Raw genomic sequence first — 15,584 nt, 5'->3', positions numbered from 1 at the left:
ATGATGAACATGCATATGGCCAGTTTAGTGCGGGTGGCCCCAGCCCCCAAACAACTATAGGAACTCACTCTACTAGTAGGTTGCGAGCAGCTGTGAGCAGGACAACAATGGCGATCGCCTAGAGGGAACTATTGGATATTATGAAAAAGACTAAATGGATTATATGGATGATGATTATGGACGATAAGGTGCATTTCCTAACATTATATGTATTGATCCTGTTCTGATTCACTTGGACTCGAAGTGAGAAATGGAGTACCTCTAAAACAAAGGTAACATCTATTTTACATCTACTTTACCAAAACTCCATCATAAAACATGTGCATGTAATGATCGCAGCGTCGGAAAAACGCCCCCAATTGTGCACGAACGAGGGTATGTAGAAACTAACTCTCTTTTACATGTTGGAGTATAAATAGTGCCTGTCAAATGAGCCATAGCTATAATATAGAATATACAATAGCTCCGCAAAGATCGTGAAATATCGTGAAAATTGTCAAAAAAGCTGGCGCCAGCGAGTACAGATGGGGAAACAGTGTGGCAGGCAATGAGTTAAGCTGTAGGGTCCCCTGCTATTCTCGTCATAAATCGATTTGATTGATTGAACATTTTATTAACAGATTGCAGAATGGGTACAATACAGTACCGCTCAATACATACAATTGTTAAGGGGATGCAGACCAGAGAAAGACTTTCATCTTGTTTACATCAGGGTCCCCTATTTTCAATTCATAATGACATTTATGACATACACAACATACAGATATACAGTACTGTTACATCCAGACATTTATGACATACATCCAGACATTTATGACATACAAATATACAGTACTGTTTATTTACAGACAGCGTTTCTAAAAGAGAATATATACATATGAGGGGGAGGAAACTGTACATTGGGGGGGTATGATCAATACATTACAGACCGTATGAATTAATGTTGTGTTTCTTTTTCAAATGTAGCCAAGAGTAAATACCCTAACCCTATCAAAACAGCAGTCAAAGTGTATATTTTCAGCACTACGTTTGTTTACCAATGATTTAAAATGTTTAAAAAATAAGAGTTTCTCTGAATAATGTGAAGGAAGGAAGGAAATGACTAAACACGAGGAAATGACTAAATCCAGATTTAAAACTGCCACTGGAAAGACGAAATTTGGCCCTATCCATAGATGTATGACATGGCCATAATAAGGGCATTTATAGGCCTGATATTCTATATTCAAATGCATTATAATTCAAATTGCAGGTGTCCGGATGTCAAAATTCAGTACTGTATCTACAAAAAACGCTGTAAATCATTTCCCCTTTATTCATTTGCTTATATTTTTGTACACTTGATCTCAACAAGGTGCTGAATGAGCTCAGTGAAATTCCTCCAAACTCAATGTTAGCATGGTGTTATTCACCGTCAAAGATGCAAAGAATTTTTTTTATTTATATTCTCCTTTGTTTCATCACAATTTACTCAAGCATAGTAACATACACAATATTTTGGACACTGGGAATACATTCCCTGAGGTCCATAGATGTTCCTAGATACCTATATTTCTTATAGATAGATAAGAACATGCAAATTGACCTTATAGAAGTGGAGCAATCTTCCATTTACTTGGGCATGTACTTTTAGGCAGATTTTCTGAAAATAGGGCTGCAGCTTAACAGGTTAAAGGTGCTATAGATCAAATGTGTATGTAGACTAATCATTAAAAAAATTAAAACATTCACAGAGCACCTAATTTCATAAACTTGCTGCTACATGAGACATGCTGACATGCTGGTGGGGACATAGTGGCTCAATGTTATCTATAGCACCTTTAAATAGTACCAGTATTCCAGAATGAAGCATAACAAAAACAATACATCAGAGACTCAGAGAATTGTGCCCATCTCTTTTACAGCAATCCTGAGCTAAAAACGCTGTTGGCTGTTGGTGGCTGGAATTTCGGATCTGCCCAGTGAGTATACCCTCCCCCCACTCTGTATGTATGTATGTATGTATGTATGTATGTATGTATGTATGTATGTATGTATGTATGTATGTATGTATGTATGTATGTATGTATGTATGTATGTATGTATGTATGTATGTATGTATGTATGTATGTATGTATGTATGTATGTATGTATGTATGTATGTATGTACGGACGTACGGACGTACGTACGTACGGACGGACGGACGGACGGACGGATGGACGGACGGACGGACGGATGGATGGATGGATGGATGGATGGATGGATGGATGGATGGATGGATGGATGGATGGATGGATGGATGGATGGATGGATGGATGTATAATATGTATGTATGTATGTATGTATGTATGTATGTATGTATGTATGTATGTATCAGTGGAGGCTGCTGACCAATTTTTTTCCTCCCAGGTGTCAGGCTCCTCATTCGCTTCCATTCATTTTGGGGACCATGTTTAAATATCATCCTTCTGAAGTATAAACAAACTATACTGCTGTGACGATTTCAATAAAACAGACCATTCTGAGTCAATGGTATGCAGTGGCGTTGCGCAATATGTCGGGGCCCCCCCGCACGGCAGACCACTCCCCTAAATCAAACCAAGCAGACCATGTACAGTATACAGTGGCTCGGCGGCCCGATCAAACCAAGCAGACCATGTACAGTATACAGTGGCTCGGCGGCCCCTGATCAAACCAAGCAGACCATGTACAGTATACAGTGGCTCGGCGGCCCCTGATCAAACCAAGCAGACCATACAGTATACAGTGGCTCGGCGGCCCGATCAAACCAAGCAGACCATGTACAGTATGGCTCGGGCCCATCAACAAATAACACAGTATGCTATGACTGGCCCCTGTAAATGTCCTAACACAACCCCCTCAATGTACAGTAAATGGGGTGGGGGTAGGGGGGGGCCTCATCAATCTTATCGCTTCCAGACAGTACAGTTTGTCTCCTCTTTCCCAGAAATCACATCGCCGGAGAGTCAACTCCTCCGCGTTGACCTTGGCCTCGGTCTGTTCCACAGCAGAAAAGGATAAGGGGGGGGGTGGGAAGGGGGAGGGGGGGGGGGGGGGTGATAACATGCAGCTCGAGGCAGATATACCGCATATGGTCAGAATCAGGTCAATTTTGTCTAATCATCGTCACCGTCGTCGTATCCCCTATTACGGTACGGTGGCATCTTAATTTTCACGTCCCTAATTTCCGACGTGATATCCAGTATGGCCTGTGACCGCGAAAGTTCCTCTGCATGGTTAGATGTAGCAGTACTGTCTATCTGTATGTCATGTATGTCATATATGTTATGATGAATTGAAAATGGAGGACCCTGATGTAAACAAGACGAAAGTCTTTCTCTGGTCTGCATCCCCTTAACAATTGTATGTATTGAGCTGTACTTTACTGTACCCATTCTGCAATCTGTTAATAAAGTTTTACAATTCAATTCAATACACGGCAGAATGTGTAGACAATAGACAGACAGTGCAAACAAAGTTCATCTCCAAGTCCTGTGGGTATTGTCTCCTCAACGTTTCTGCAGCTGAGCGAATTGCAGTTCTGCTCAATGAATGAATCCGAGAGGAATCCGAATTTCCCCTCTAACTAGTGTTATATGCTTCATTGCGTCATTAATAAAGTTTTCAATCAATCAATCAAACAATGCCGTTTGCTTAGACATTCACAAGACTTGCATAACGTTACAACTGCACGGCAATAATCATGAACAATAACAAAACACTCCACCCTGGGCCTGATAGCTGCGGTGGTAGCCCTTTAGCTACGTTAGCTCCAACAAGTTATCTTCTTAACACTTTAATCGCCATCATTAAAATTCATGATATACCATCCCTTGCCAGCTATATTTAACATGGAGAAGTTCCCCTTCTTTGCAGGGCTATAACTTTTTAAATTATATTGCTAGATTGCCATTATTAGGGCCCATTCAATGTCCTATATGTATTGTTCATGGTGTAGCAACGTTAAACTTTTTCATTCACATATTCATACTAAAATATGGTCTAAAGTATAAGTATGTTTTCATCTCTTTCTGCAGCTTTCTCCAGAATGTGATTTATAGCCCCAAATGCATTATATTGATGATGAAATACAGTTTGATAGCGATCTGTGCCAGATAATAAATTTCAACTGGACGTGGTTCTGGAAGTTACTACACGTCATCTGATGTTGACCGGATGTTATACCATTCATCTAATGTGGGTCATATGTTCATCATAGCAGTTAGTATAGAAGACGTTAGAAAATAACGCTGAATCTTACCGTGGCTTCCTCGCGCCGCTGGCAGATGAGCGTGGAACAGAATTTTTTTCCATTATGGGATGTCGAAATACCCGATCCATTTCCAGGTTGTATAATAGTATATACGTCCAAATCATGTTGTTTTTTCGAGTTATTTGCACCGATCGATGTTCACTGTGTAAAGACGGAGTCTCTCTAACATTAGCGAGTGCCCGGACCCCATATGGAGTGAGTCCTGCTGGGTCAAAGGTTGATATCCGGTCTCGATCTGCCGATCGGCCACCAGATGGCGCTCTTGAACCGCTAGAGAGTTGAGAGGAGCTTTTCAGTGTGTGTCAGGGCTCCGGAGGGGAAATATGATTCCGATCACAGATTTTTTAAATATTGATATCAAAGACGAGTTACGCCGTGTTCGGCGGAATGAGCATGGCTAGGAAAGACGTCCTAAGGCGTTTTCGGCGACCATAGTGTTAAACTGAGATAAAAATTATTTTGTAAACAAGCTCGCTGCAGAGCCGCAGTACGGCACGAGAGAAACCATTATCTGATTGGGCCACAAGGCTGTCAATCATGCTAGCTGCAGAGCCGCAGAGCAGCAAAATAGAAACCATTAGCTGATTGGATAACAAGGCTGTCAATCATTCAATCCACCATTCAATGGCAAGAGTTTAACTGCACAGACCGTGCTTAGATGCCGTTAATAGCCTATTTTGATTGGCTATTATTTATTATTTATTTAACCGTGGGACAACCTGTGCAGATATTCTCATGAATAATTACTGCAGGCATTACTGCAGTGCAGGCCTGCTCAGAGCTGTCAATTTTGGCCATTTTTGAAAAAAAAAATATACTGGCATTTTTTTACAGGGGAAAACATTTATAATACAAAAATTATAATAATAATAATAAAAAAAAATATATATATAGGTATATGTAAATTAATAATAATTATGAATTATGAGTGAATTTGTGTTTCACGTGTTGTCATAGAGAAACCTCCACTGGTATGTATGTATGTATGTATGTATGTATGTATGTATGTATGTATGTATGTATGTATGTATGTATGTATGTATGTATGTATGTATGTATGTATGTATGTATGTATGTATGTATGTATGTATGTATGTATGTATGTATGTATGTATGTATGTATGTATGTATGTATGTATGTATGTATGTATGTATGTATGTATGTATGTATGTATGTATGTATGTATGTATGTATCATTGTGTTTAGTTATGTACTCTGAGGTTATTTAGACACTGTCGATCTTCCCTCAGTACTCCTCATGTTGGGTACTAGCTGTGTCAGTGATACAAGAATCTCAGCTTAACATTGCACTTGTAGTAAGTCACTATGAAGGAGAGCATCTGCTGAATGCCTAACATATAAAACAGATTCCACAATGTTGAGGCTATTGGATCACATTGGGAACATTGTGTTTATCTTGATGTCAAAACATCATGGCAGATGTTTCTTGTTTGCTATCTTCATAGATTCACCATCATGGTTTCATCCCTTGCCAACCGCCAGACGTTCATCCAGTCCTCTATCAGTTTCCTGAGAACACATGGTTTCGATGGACTGGACCTGGACTGGGAATACCCTGGAGCAAGAGGAAGCCCTCCGGAGGACAAGAAGAGATTCACCCTGCTCTGCAAGGTCGGTTTGGGAATTGAAGTTGGGACTGCATTTGACGCCTTTCTAGTACAAAGACACAAAGAAATGTACAATGGAATGACTATACATGTTTCAGTGTGGGTCAAACTCCTGATCTTGGCAGTGTTAGTGCCCTCTAACCTCTACCCATTGAGCTACAATGGACCACAATTAAAGGAAGAATCTGCAATACTGTCAAACAGCAACCCCTAGGCAAAAGAGCCCTGTTTGGTATTACACATTGTTTAAATTTGTTATTTTGGTCCGATGTGAGTTGCAGATGAGTGGGGATTAGGGAGGGACATTCACACAAAAATTCAAGTTAATAATATAGTATTATTAATGAATAATAAGTTAGTAAACTCTAATGCTGAGACCACTAACTGCGTGAAATCGATAATTTGCATGTGTAAATATTTTTTTATATAAAAACGTTTAAATTACTTTTTTCTTAAAGAAAAAAACTATTATTTAATGTTAGTTTGTGTGTGTGTGTGTGTGTGACGGTGTGTGTGTGTGTGTGTGTGTGTGTGTGTGTGTGTGTGTGTGTGTGTGTGTGTGTGTGTGTGTGTGTGTGTGTGTGTGTGTGTGTGTGTGTGTGTGTGTGTGTGTGTGTGTGTGACGTGCACTCACTGTATTTTTTGTGATGCTCTAGTTGGCCCACGACAGCGAGTCATTGCTGAGGATGCTGCCTGTAGCGATCAGGAAGATGCCGTAATAATAATAGTATTATTATTATTTTTTTAACAATTATAATAATAATAAAAAAAAATTTGGCCCGATTTATCGATTCTTCCAAATGGCATATCGTCTCAGCCTTACTAAACTCCAACCTACACATAATCAGACCACAAAATGGAAACAAAGTGAGATACCAGGCAGGGCTCTTTTGCCTAGAGGGCGCTGTTTGATGGCATGGTATCAGAATGACCAGCTTGGTCCAACTCGAGTTGCTATTACTTTTTGGAAAGTTTCACCGCACCGTTTGGGTACAAATTGACTCTAAATGGGCAATTTTGGTCCATAGGAATGAATGGCATAATGTAAATAACTAGAGTGTAGAAACAGAATTTTTTTGTTTTACCATCACCTTTTGTAAATTACGACAGTGATCTCACTTTTGGACGTAGATATAAAAACAACACACCAAAACCATGCGACGACTGTGCCCTCGCTGATAAAAGAAAATATAAATATTTTAGATAAATGGAATTGGACATTTCTATCTCAACTTATGGCCATTTCTTTGACAGTCATGCTCCACATACACACTATGGACTCTCTACTCTAGCTGAAATCTGTGATTTCACCGTTCCTTCCCTTGTCTTCCGATCGCCACATGGGCCACAATTGTCGACGGAATTGCACAATATTGCACATAACCCTTCATGAAGTTTCTCAAGTGCTCATATTAAAAAAAAATAAGATTCATGTCTTATCGTTTTGCTTTAATTATGGTGAGAGTGAAGGAAGCGCAGCCTCATTGAAATGCATTGGGGATGGATTTGTGTCAATTAGGATTTTAATTGTACTGAGTTGATTGACGCCTGCATGTGCATGTGCATGAGACTTAAGAGAGGTGTCAATCAACTCAGTACTGACTTCTACATTCATTGGTGGATGTTAGCCATGACCTCTATACAATGGGTTAACCCTTTAACTATACCACTTACATTAGACACCCCAGCAACACCCTAGCAACCACCTAGAAACACCCTAGCAACCACCTATAACACCCTAGCAACCACCTAGAAACACCCTAGCAACCACCTATAACAGCCTAGCAACCACCTAGAAACACCCTAGAAACCACCTAGTACACATTAGTAACCACCTAGCAATACACTAGCAACCACCTAGTACACCTTAGTAGCCACCTAGAAACCCCCTAGCAACCACCTATAACAACCATTTGTCATAGAGACTCGCGAGAGACCCTCTCCCGTTGGCCGGCGGTGCACAGGCATCACCCACACTTTCACAATTTCCCCCAGGGAATTGTCTAGTTATTATTATTAATAAAATACAGGACACATTATTGTCATCTCCCATTGTGTTTTTGAATTTAGGAATTAATCGCTGCCTTTGAAAAAGAAGCTGCAGACACCAATAAACCAAGGCTGCTGCTCACAGCTGCAGTGGCTGCTGGGAAGGGAACTATTGACAACGGATATGAGGTCGCTGAGGTTTCAAAGTGAGTTCAACCCATGTGAAAATTAACTGTTAAAATGAACTGTAAAAGTATAGTATTCCTGTTGTTTTCTTTTATTATAAAAAAATTTGTTCTTTTTTTACTTTTACCGGTTACTATAGAAATGCTATAGGGAACCACTACAAATAATTTCTATGGTAAACCACAGGAATAATATAGTATTATAATAGTCAGTCACCATATATTTCTATAATATTCCACTACAAAAATACTATGGCAATTCACTCTAATAGTTCAGTGTTAAAATGCTATAGATATGACCATTTTAAAAACACAGGAATACTATAAAACACATACAACATATGAAAATGAACTTTTGTAAATTATAGTAACCACTACAGAAACATAGCATTTCACTGTAATATTGTGGTGATACAATTCTATAGATGTGAAAAAACAACAACACAGGAATACTATAAAACACTACAGCAGTTATGTAGTACATCTCTATATCATGTATGAATACTATAGGTTTTAATATAGTACAATGTCATCAACCAGTCTGTGTTTGTGTCACTGTGTGTTTGTGTGTTTGTGTACCAGGTACTTAGATATTATAAATGTCATGACCTATGACTTCCATGGAGCCTGGGACCCATTCACTGGCCACAACAGTCCTCTGTACAATAGCTCTTCAGATGTGGGAGAGAACATCTACTACAATGTGGTGAGTGAAGAACTTCCACATCAGAGATGATCGTTCCATATCGTCACGAGACGCCCGATGACCGATTCATTCTTTATTATAGCAACGCATTCATCGTTTTATATTTCCCTTACAGGACTTTGCTATGAAGTACTGGAGAGACCAGGGGGCTCCTGTTGAGAAGCTCATGATGGGTTTTGCAACCTATGGACGCACATTCCGCACTTCTTCAGCGGCCAATGGCATCGGAGCACCAGCCAGTGGACCCGCCTCCGCTGGACCCTATACTGGAGAAGCTGGATCCTTGTCGTACTATGAGGTCAGTGAATGATGAGACAGTGAAGATGCACAGAGACCTTTTTTGGGGGCGACTGTAATGGGCAACAGTGCTCGTGGAGCTGCCTCAGGATTGTGGTTTTAATCTCATATAGCATCTCATTGTCATGACATGAGCTAAAAACTGGAGCATCTTCGATGAATGTGGGAAGGAATTCTATGCAACACCATATTTGTAACGGCCCACAGTATGGCAGACAAGAACCCAGCAGCAACGACACAGTGACAGTTCAGATGTGAACTGAGAAACAGTTAATGAGTAATCAGGGGCCAATACCATAGTATATCAGTCCATGTAGCAAACAAATCCAGTTAGGGGGAAGGCAGGGAAAGTGTAAAGAGTAAGCAGGGGTAAATATAAGAAGAAGTCGAAAATCCAACAGGGAGGGTCAATAGCAGAAACAGGCAGGATGAATCAGAATAGCAAAACGCTGGATAGCTAGGTAAGACAATCTGGCAGGGAGCAAGATAAATGAACAGGTCTAACTACAAAAGGGCTGGTTAGCTAATAAGGGGCAGGTGTGTGTGTGTGTCAGTGGAACAGGGCAGGTGAATGTGATCAGCAGGAGATGCAGGAGAGAGTGTCCAGGTCTGAAATGACAGGAGAGTTAATATCAGCAATTATACAATGGCATGCAAATATCTTGATTCTGATTGGCTGAAACTGTCAAGTTAGTCGTTGTTATTTCGTATAACACACTCCACATGACCCCAGATCCCTCCCACAACCGAGTTACTTATATATATTTTTTTAATGAGTCTGAATGAGTCCGCCATAGATTGGATCTACTATTGGATCTACTTTCTCTGTGGATGGTTTTGTGAATAAATCTCCATTATGCTTCAATTACTGTGTGTTTATTGAGTATAGCCATAAGGTTGGGTGAATTCGGCCATTGTATAAAAGCATTACATCACTTGAAGTCGTGTGTTATACTCATTAGATCACGCCTAGGGGGGGTCTAACGACCCTCCGCTGCACGTCGGGCCTAACAACCACCCCTAGGCGTGATCTAATGAGTATAATAATGCTTAAACAAAGAACGTATTAAAGACTGACTGAAGTTGTGACAATATTAAAAGTTAGGTTCAATGAAATCTAAGTTGAGATAAATTACTCATGAATATGCATATATCCCCATACCTCATGGACCACGTTTAAGAGTCACTGTATATTCTCAACAGATTTGCACCTTCCTTCAAGGAGCCAATCTCCACTGGACTGATGAGCAAATGGTGCCCTATGCCACAAAAGGAAATGAGTGGGTCGGATTTGACAACAAGAAAAGCTATGAAATCAAGGTAATTTACAACATATCGGTGATATCAGTCTTATATTCCAATCTTTCAGAGAGATTAAAAAGAGAAAAGGTTTCAGAGGCAAGCTTTCAAGTCACTTTGCTGCAACCAAGCATTGTACATTTTGTTGAAGAAATAATGGAAAACTAACTAACTGATGAAGTATATCAGAAACACAGTATATCTCTCTGCTTTGTCCAATTACCCCAAACTAATGGCAATTGAGAGGGTTGAAAATGGTTGTTGTGGTGCCAACTATTATTCCATAGGTACAATATCTGAAGGACAACAAGTTTGGAGGTGCCATCATCTGGTCTCTGGACCAGGATGACTTTGCTGGACAGTTCTGTGGAGAGGGCAACTACCCCCTCATCGGCCACCTGCGCTCTCTTCTGGCTTCAGGTGAAAATAAATTAAATCTCAACACTTGATTCATAATATAAAGGTTAAAGGTACACTGTAAGATTTCCAATTATTTGGAACGAGGACAGTGAAGACTATGTGCTTATTCTAAACAATTGTACATGGTCTACGTGATCCTCATGCCAATCAATCAAACATCTCACTGATTGCACCTTTATAGGATCACTCCAACTTATTTTCCATCTAACCCCTGGGTCAGACAAGAAGATTGCTATCAATTTTATCTCTACGTTAGTTTTGGAGTTGTTGGATAGTTGTATTTCTTCACTTTTGATGGAGCTAGGCTAGCTGTTCCCTACTGCTTCCGGTCCTTGTGTTAAGCTAGGCCAGCATGCACCTGGACCTATCCCTGGGGCTACTGAGCACACAATTAAACTGATAACAATCTTCATGTCTGACTCAGGGGGAGATAGCAAATAAGTTGGAGTGTTCCTTTAACACATAAACTGAAACACTTAATGAGATAATTTCTTTCCAGTGTTTAATTAAATTAACTAACTTAATTAACACATGCTGTCTTGACAGATTTGTCACCTCCTCCACCCATGACCACCCGGCCACCAGTAGTCACAACTAAGGACCCGGAGCACCCAAATATTGCCACCACTACTACCATCACCAACACCACTGCTCCTGGTAGGCGCTTCTGTGGGGGGAAGGTTGATGGCTATAAAAATGTCCCTATTTTATAAACAAAGGTGTTCAGTCATGTAATAGTTGTAATAACCTATTTGTATTTATTGCATTGTGTGGTTTGTTGTGGTTTTTAATGTGATTCATTTGGGAATGAAACTCTTCTATTCATTCCTGCTTTTATCAGTGTCATCTACCAAACTGGTGTGTTATTTCACCAACTGGTCTCAGTACCGGACTGGGGCTGGAAAATACCTGCCTGCCAACGTTGATCCCAACCTCTGCACACATCTGATCTATGCCTTCTCTATAATCAACCACGCCAATGAACTGGTCACCTATGAGTGGAATGACGATGTTCTCTACAAGGCTTTTAATGGACTGAAGACTAGGTGAGTTGTATACGCTGGTAGTATCATCTAGTCATCTAGGTGAACTGTACAGATAATATCAGACTCAGACCCATACAGTAAACGCACCCCTGTATCACTCATGTACACCAGTACAAGTTATGTAAACTCTTATCTTGCAACAATAACATCAGTGTTTGCATGTTTCTCACGATTCCTCTTTCTGCGCCAAACCCCATATTTCTCGGGTTTCAAATCCAGCGATTGAGCGCCAACCCAGATATTTCTCCGGTTTAGATCCTTTTTTCTTATTTTTTTTTCAGTTTTCCTATTCAAAACAGTCACGCCGACCTTGGTGACTCATCTGAGTCCTTGAAATTGCAATGGCGATTGCATCCCGCCAGGTGGAGAGTGATAGGCAACCTTCGGAACGAAGAAGCCACCTAATGATGATGATGAACATGCATATGGCCAGTTTAGTGCGGGTGGCCCCAGCCCCCAAACAACTATAGGAACTCACTCTACTAGTAGGTTGCGAGCAGCTGTGAGCAGGACAACAATGGCGATCGCCTATAGGGAACTATTGGATATTATGAAAAAGACTAAATGGATTATATGGATGATGATTATGGACGATAAGGTGCATTTCCTAACATTATATGTATTGATCCTGTTCTGATTCACTTGGACTCGAAGTGAGAAATGGAGTACCTTTAAAACAAAGGTAACATCTATTTTACATCTACTTTACCAAAACTCCATCATAAAACATGTGCATGTAATGATCGCAGCGTCGGAAAAACGCCCCCAATTGTGCACGAACGAGGGTATGTAGAAACTAACTCTCTTTTACATGTTGGAGTATAAATAGTGCCTGTCAAATGAGCCATAGCTATAATATAGAATATACAATAGCTCCGCAAAGATCGTGAAATATCGTGAAAATTGTCAAAAAAGCTGGCGCCAGCGAGTACAGATGGGGAAACAGTGTGGCAGGCAATGAGTTAAGCTGTAGGGTCCCCTGCTATTCTCGTCATAAATCGATTTGATTGATTGAACATTTTATTAACAGATTGCAGAATGGGTACAATACAGTACCGCTCAATACATACAATTGTTAAGGGGATGCAGACCAGAGAAAGACTTTCATCTTGTTTACATCAGGGTCCCCTATTTTCAATTCATAATGACATTTATGACATACACAACATACAGATATACAGTACTGTTACATCCAGACATTTATGACATACATCCAGACATTTATGACATACAAATATACAGTACTGTTTATTTACAGACAGCGTTTCTAAAAGAGAATATATACATATGAGGGGGAGGAAACTGTACATTGGAGGGGTATGATCAATACATTACAGACCGTGTGAATTAATGTTGTGTTTCTTTTTCAAATGTAGCCAAGAGTAAATACCCTAACCCTATCAAAACAGCAGTCAAAGTGTATATTTTCAGCACTACGTTTGTTTACCAATGATTTAAAATGTTTAAAAAGTAAGAGTTTCTCTGAATAATGTGAAGGAAGGAAGGAAATGACTAAACACGAGGAAATGACTAAATCCAGATTTAAAACTGCCACTGGAAAGACGAGATTTGGCCCTATCCATAGATGTATGACATGGCCATAATAAGGGCATTTATAGGCCTGATATTCTATAATTCAAATTGCAGGTGTCCGGATGTCAAAATTCAGTACTGTATCTACAAAAAACGCTGTAAATCATTTCCCCTTTATTCATTTGCTTATATTTTTGTACACTTGATCTCAACAAGGTGCTGAATGAGCTCAGTGAAATTCCTCCAAACTCAATGTTAGCATGGTGTTATTCACCGTCAAAGATGCAAAGAATTTTTTTTATTTATATTCTCCTTTGTTTCATCACAATTTACTCAAGCATAGTAACATACACAATATTTTGGACACTGGGAATACATTCCCTGAGGTCCATAGATGTTCCTAGATACCTATATTTCTTATAGATAGATAAGAACATGCAAATTGACCTTATAGAAGTGGAGCAATCTTCCATTTACTTGGGCATGTACTTTTAGGCAGATTTTCTGAAAATAGGGCTGCAGCTTAACAGGTTAAAGGTGCTATAGATCAAATGTTTATGTAGACTAATCATTAAAAAAATAAAAACATTCACAGAGCACCTAATTTTATAAACTTGCTGCTACATGAGACATGCTGACATGCTGGTGGGGACATAGTGGCTCAATGTTATCTATAGCACCCAGGGCCGGACTGGGGAAATAATTCATACCGGGAGATATAGCGCGAAATATAGCCCCAATCAGGCCACTTTTTAAGTGGGGGGTCTGGGGGCCCCCCACCCGGAAAATTTTAGTTACAAAGACTTAATTTCCTGCATTCTGGTGAATTTTAGTGCATGTGAATCACAAACTAATGAGCCAACAATTGCTTAGTACAATGTACTGTTATGAACCTCAAATAAAACTGTTGTGGCACTAGCAATGGTACTCTCTCCACCTTCAAAAAGAAAAAAGCAAGAGCACAACATATTTTTCTATTTACTATTATAATACAGTTAACCACTCTCTCCAGCTATTCAAACAAGGCAAGAGCACAATACCATATTCACTTTACTGAACCCATCAACAGTTAAAATAGCCCTTTACACAAACATTAAATAACAGACCTTTCATTACAATACTATAATAACAGTAGCCACTGCCAGAATAGTGACACATGTATCACGTGTGGTGAGCACACGCATGCATGCACAACGAAGACAGAAGATTGCGTTGTCTCAATCATTTTAACTATAAAATTAGCTCAAAGTATGAGCTCACTGACTGAAATTTCCATCAAAAAGCATCAATTGTCAAATAATATTGATCACATTAACTAGACTAGATGTTTGAGGAAATTAGAAAGGGAACAACAACTTAACCCTTGTGTCTGATCAGATTCTTATTTTTTTGATAACTTTGCAGTGATTATGTTTGTAGCCAATGTGGCAAAGGTGTGTAATCTTTGAATTATCTTGGAATTATTTTGACTCTCTCTTTCATAAATTGTTTATTCAACTTCAGCCCCACCACATATTGTTTTTTGTAATGTCAGATTTAACAACTCCTTTTGGGAGTGTGCCATCTGCCATTCCATTCGCCGCCTCCACGGTCAATCAGTTGTATCGCCTGGTCCCGCCTCCACCAATCACAAGCGGCAGCACGGCTCCATTGTGTGTGTGTGTGTCCGCGTGAGGGAGAGAGTCAGATAGTTCTCCAACTCTGTGGCAGCCAGTGAAATCCTGGTTGTTCCCCACCCACCTGGTTATCTAAAAACTATCGCGCCGCGCCGCCGCCACAACTAGAAACAATGGCCTGGCCAGGTGCAGGCCAGGCCACCGGGAAAACTCCTGGTGCTCCCGATGGCCAGTCCGGGCCTGATAGCACCTTTAAATAGTACCAGTATTCCAGAATGAAGCATAACAAAAACAATACATCAGAGACTCAGAGAATTGTGCCCATCTCTTTTACAGCAATCCTGAGCTAAAAACGCTGTTGGCTGTTGGTGGCTGGAATTTCGGATCTGCCCAGTGAGTATACCCTCCCCCCACTCTGTATGTATGTATGTATGTATGTATGTATGTATGTATGTATGTATGTATGTATGTATGTATGTATGTATGTATGTATGTATGTATGTATGTATGTATGTATGTATGTATGTATGTATGTATGTATGTATGTATGTATGTATGTATGTATGTATGTATGTATGTATGTATGTATG

General features: G+C 39.9%; 1 protein-coding gene across 1 annotated transcript in view; it reads left to right on the top strand.

Moving 5' to 3' along the window:
• The window catches only part of LOC311244181 (putative chitinase 10), a gene marked incomplete at both ends in the record, with an annotated part of 77,420 nt that overhangs the window by 32,868 nt on the left and 28,968 nt on the right, over nt 1-15,584 (top strand). The window contains 10 exons of the mRNA XM_084333588.1: nt 1,905-1,961; nt 5,742-5,907; nt 7,974-8,098; nt 8,660-8,783; nt 8,899-9,081; nt 10,284-10,400; nt 10,667-10,799; nt 11,346-11,456; nt 11,641-11,845; nt 15,331-15,387. Coding sequence (XP_084189714.1) covers nt 1,905-1,961; nt 5,742-5,907; nt 7,974-8,098; nt 8,660-8,783; nt 8,899-9,081; nt 10,284-10,400; nt 10,667-10,799; nt 11,346-11,456; nt 11,641-11,845; nt 15,331-15,387 — 1,278 coding nt within the window. The remainder of the gene's footprint in view (nt 1-1,904; nt 1,962-5,741; nt 5,908-7,973; nt 8,099-8,659; nt 8,784-8,898; nt 9,082-10,283; nt 10,401-10,666; nt 10,800-11,345; nt 11,457-11,640; nt 11,846-15,330; nt 15,388-15,584) is intronic.

This window comes from Notolepis coatsorum (genome assembly GCF_963971535.1).
Source record: "Notolepis coatsorum genome assembly, chromosome: 17".
NCBI lineage: Eukaryota > Metazoa > Chordata > Actinopteri > Aulopiformes > Paralepididae > Notolepis > Notolepis coatsorum.
Note: the sequence above shows the minus strand (reverse complement) of the source record. Positions and strands in the feature narration are given on the sequence as shown.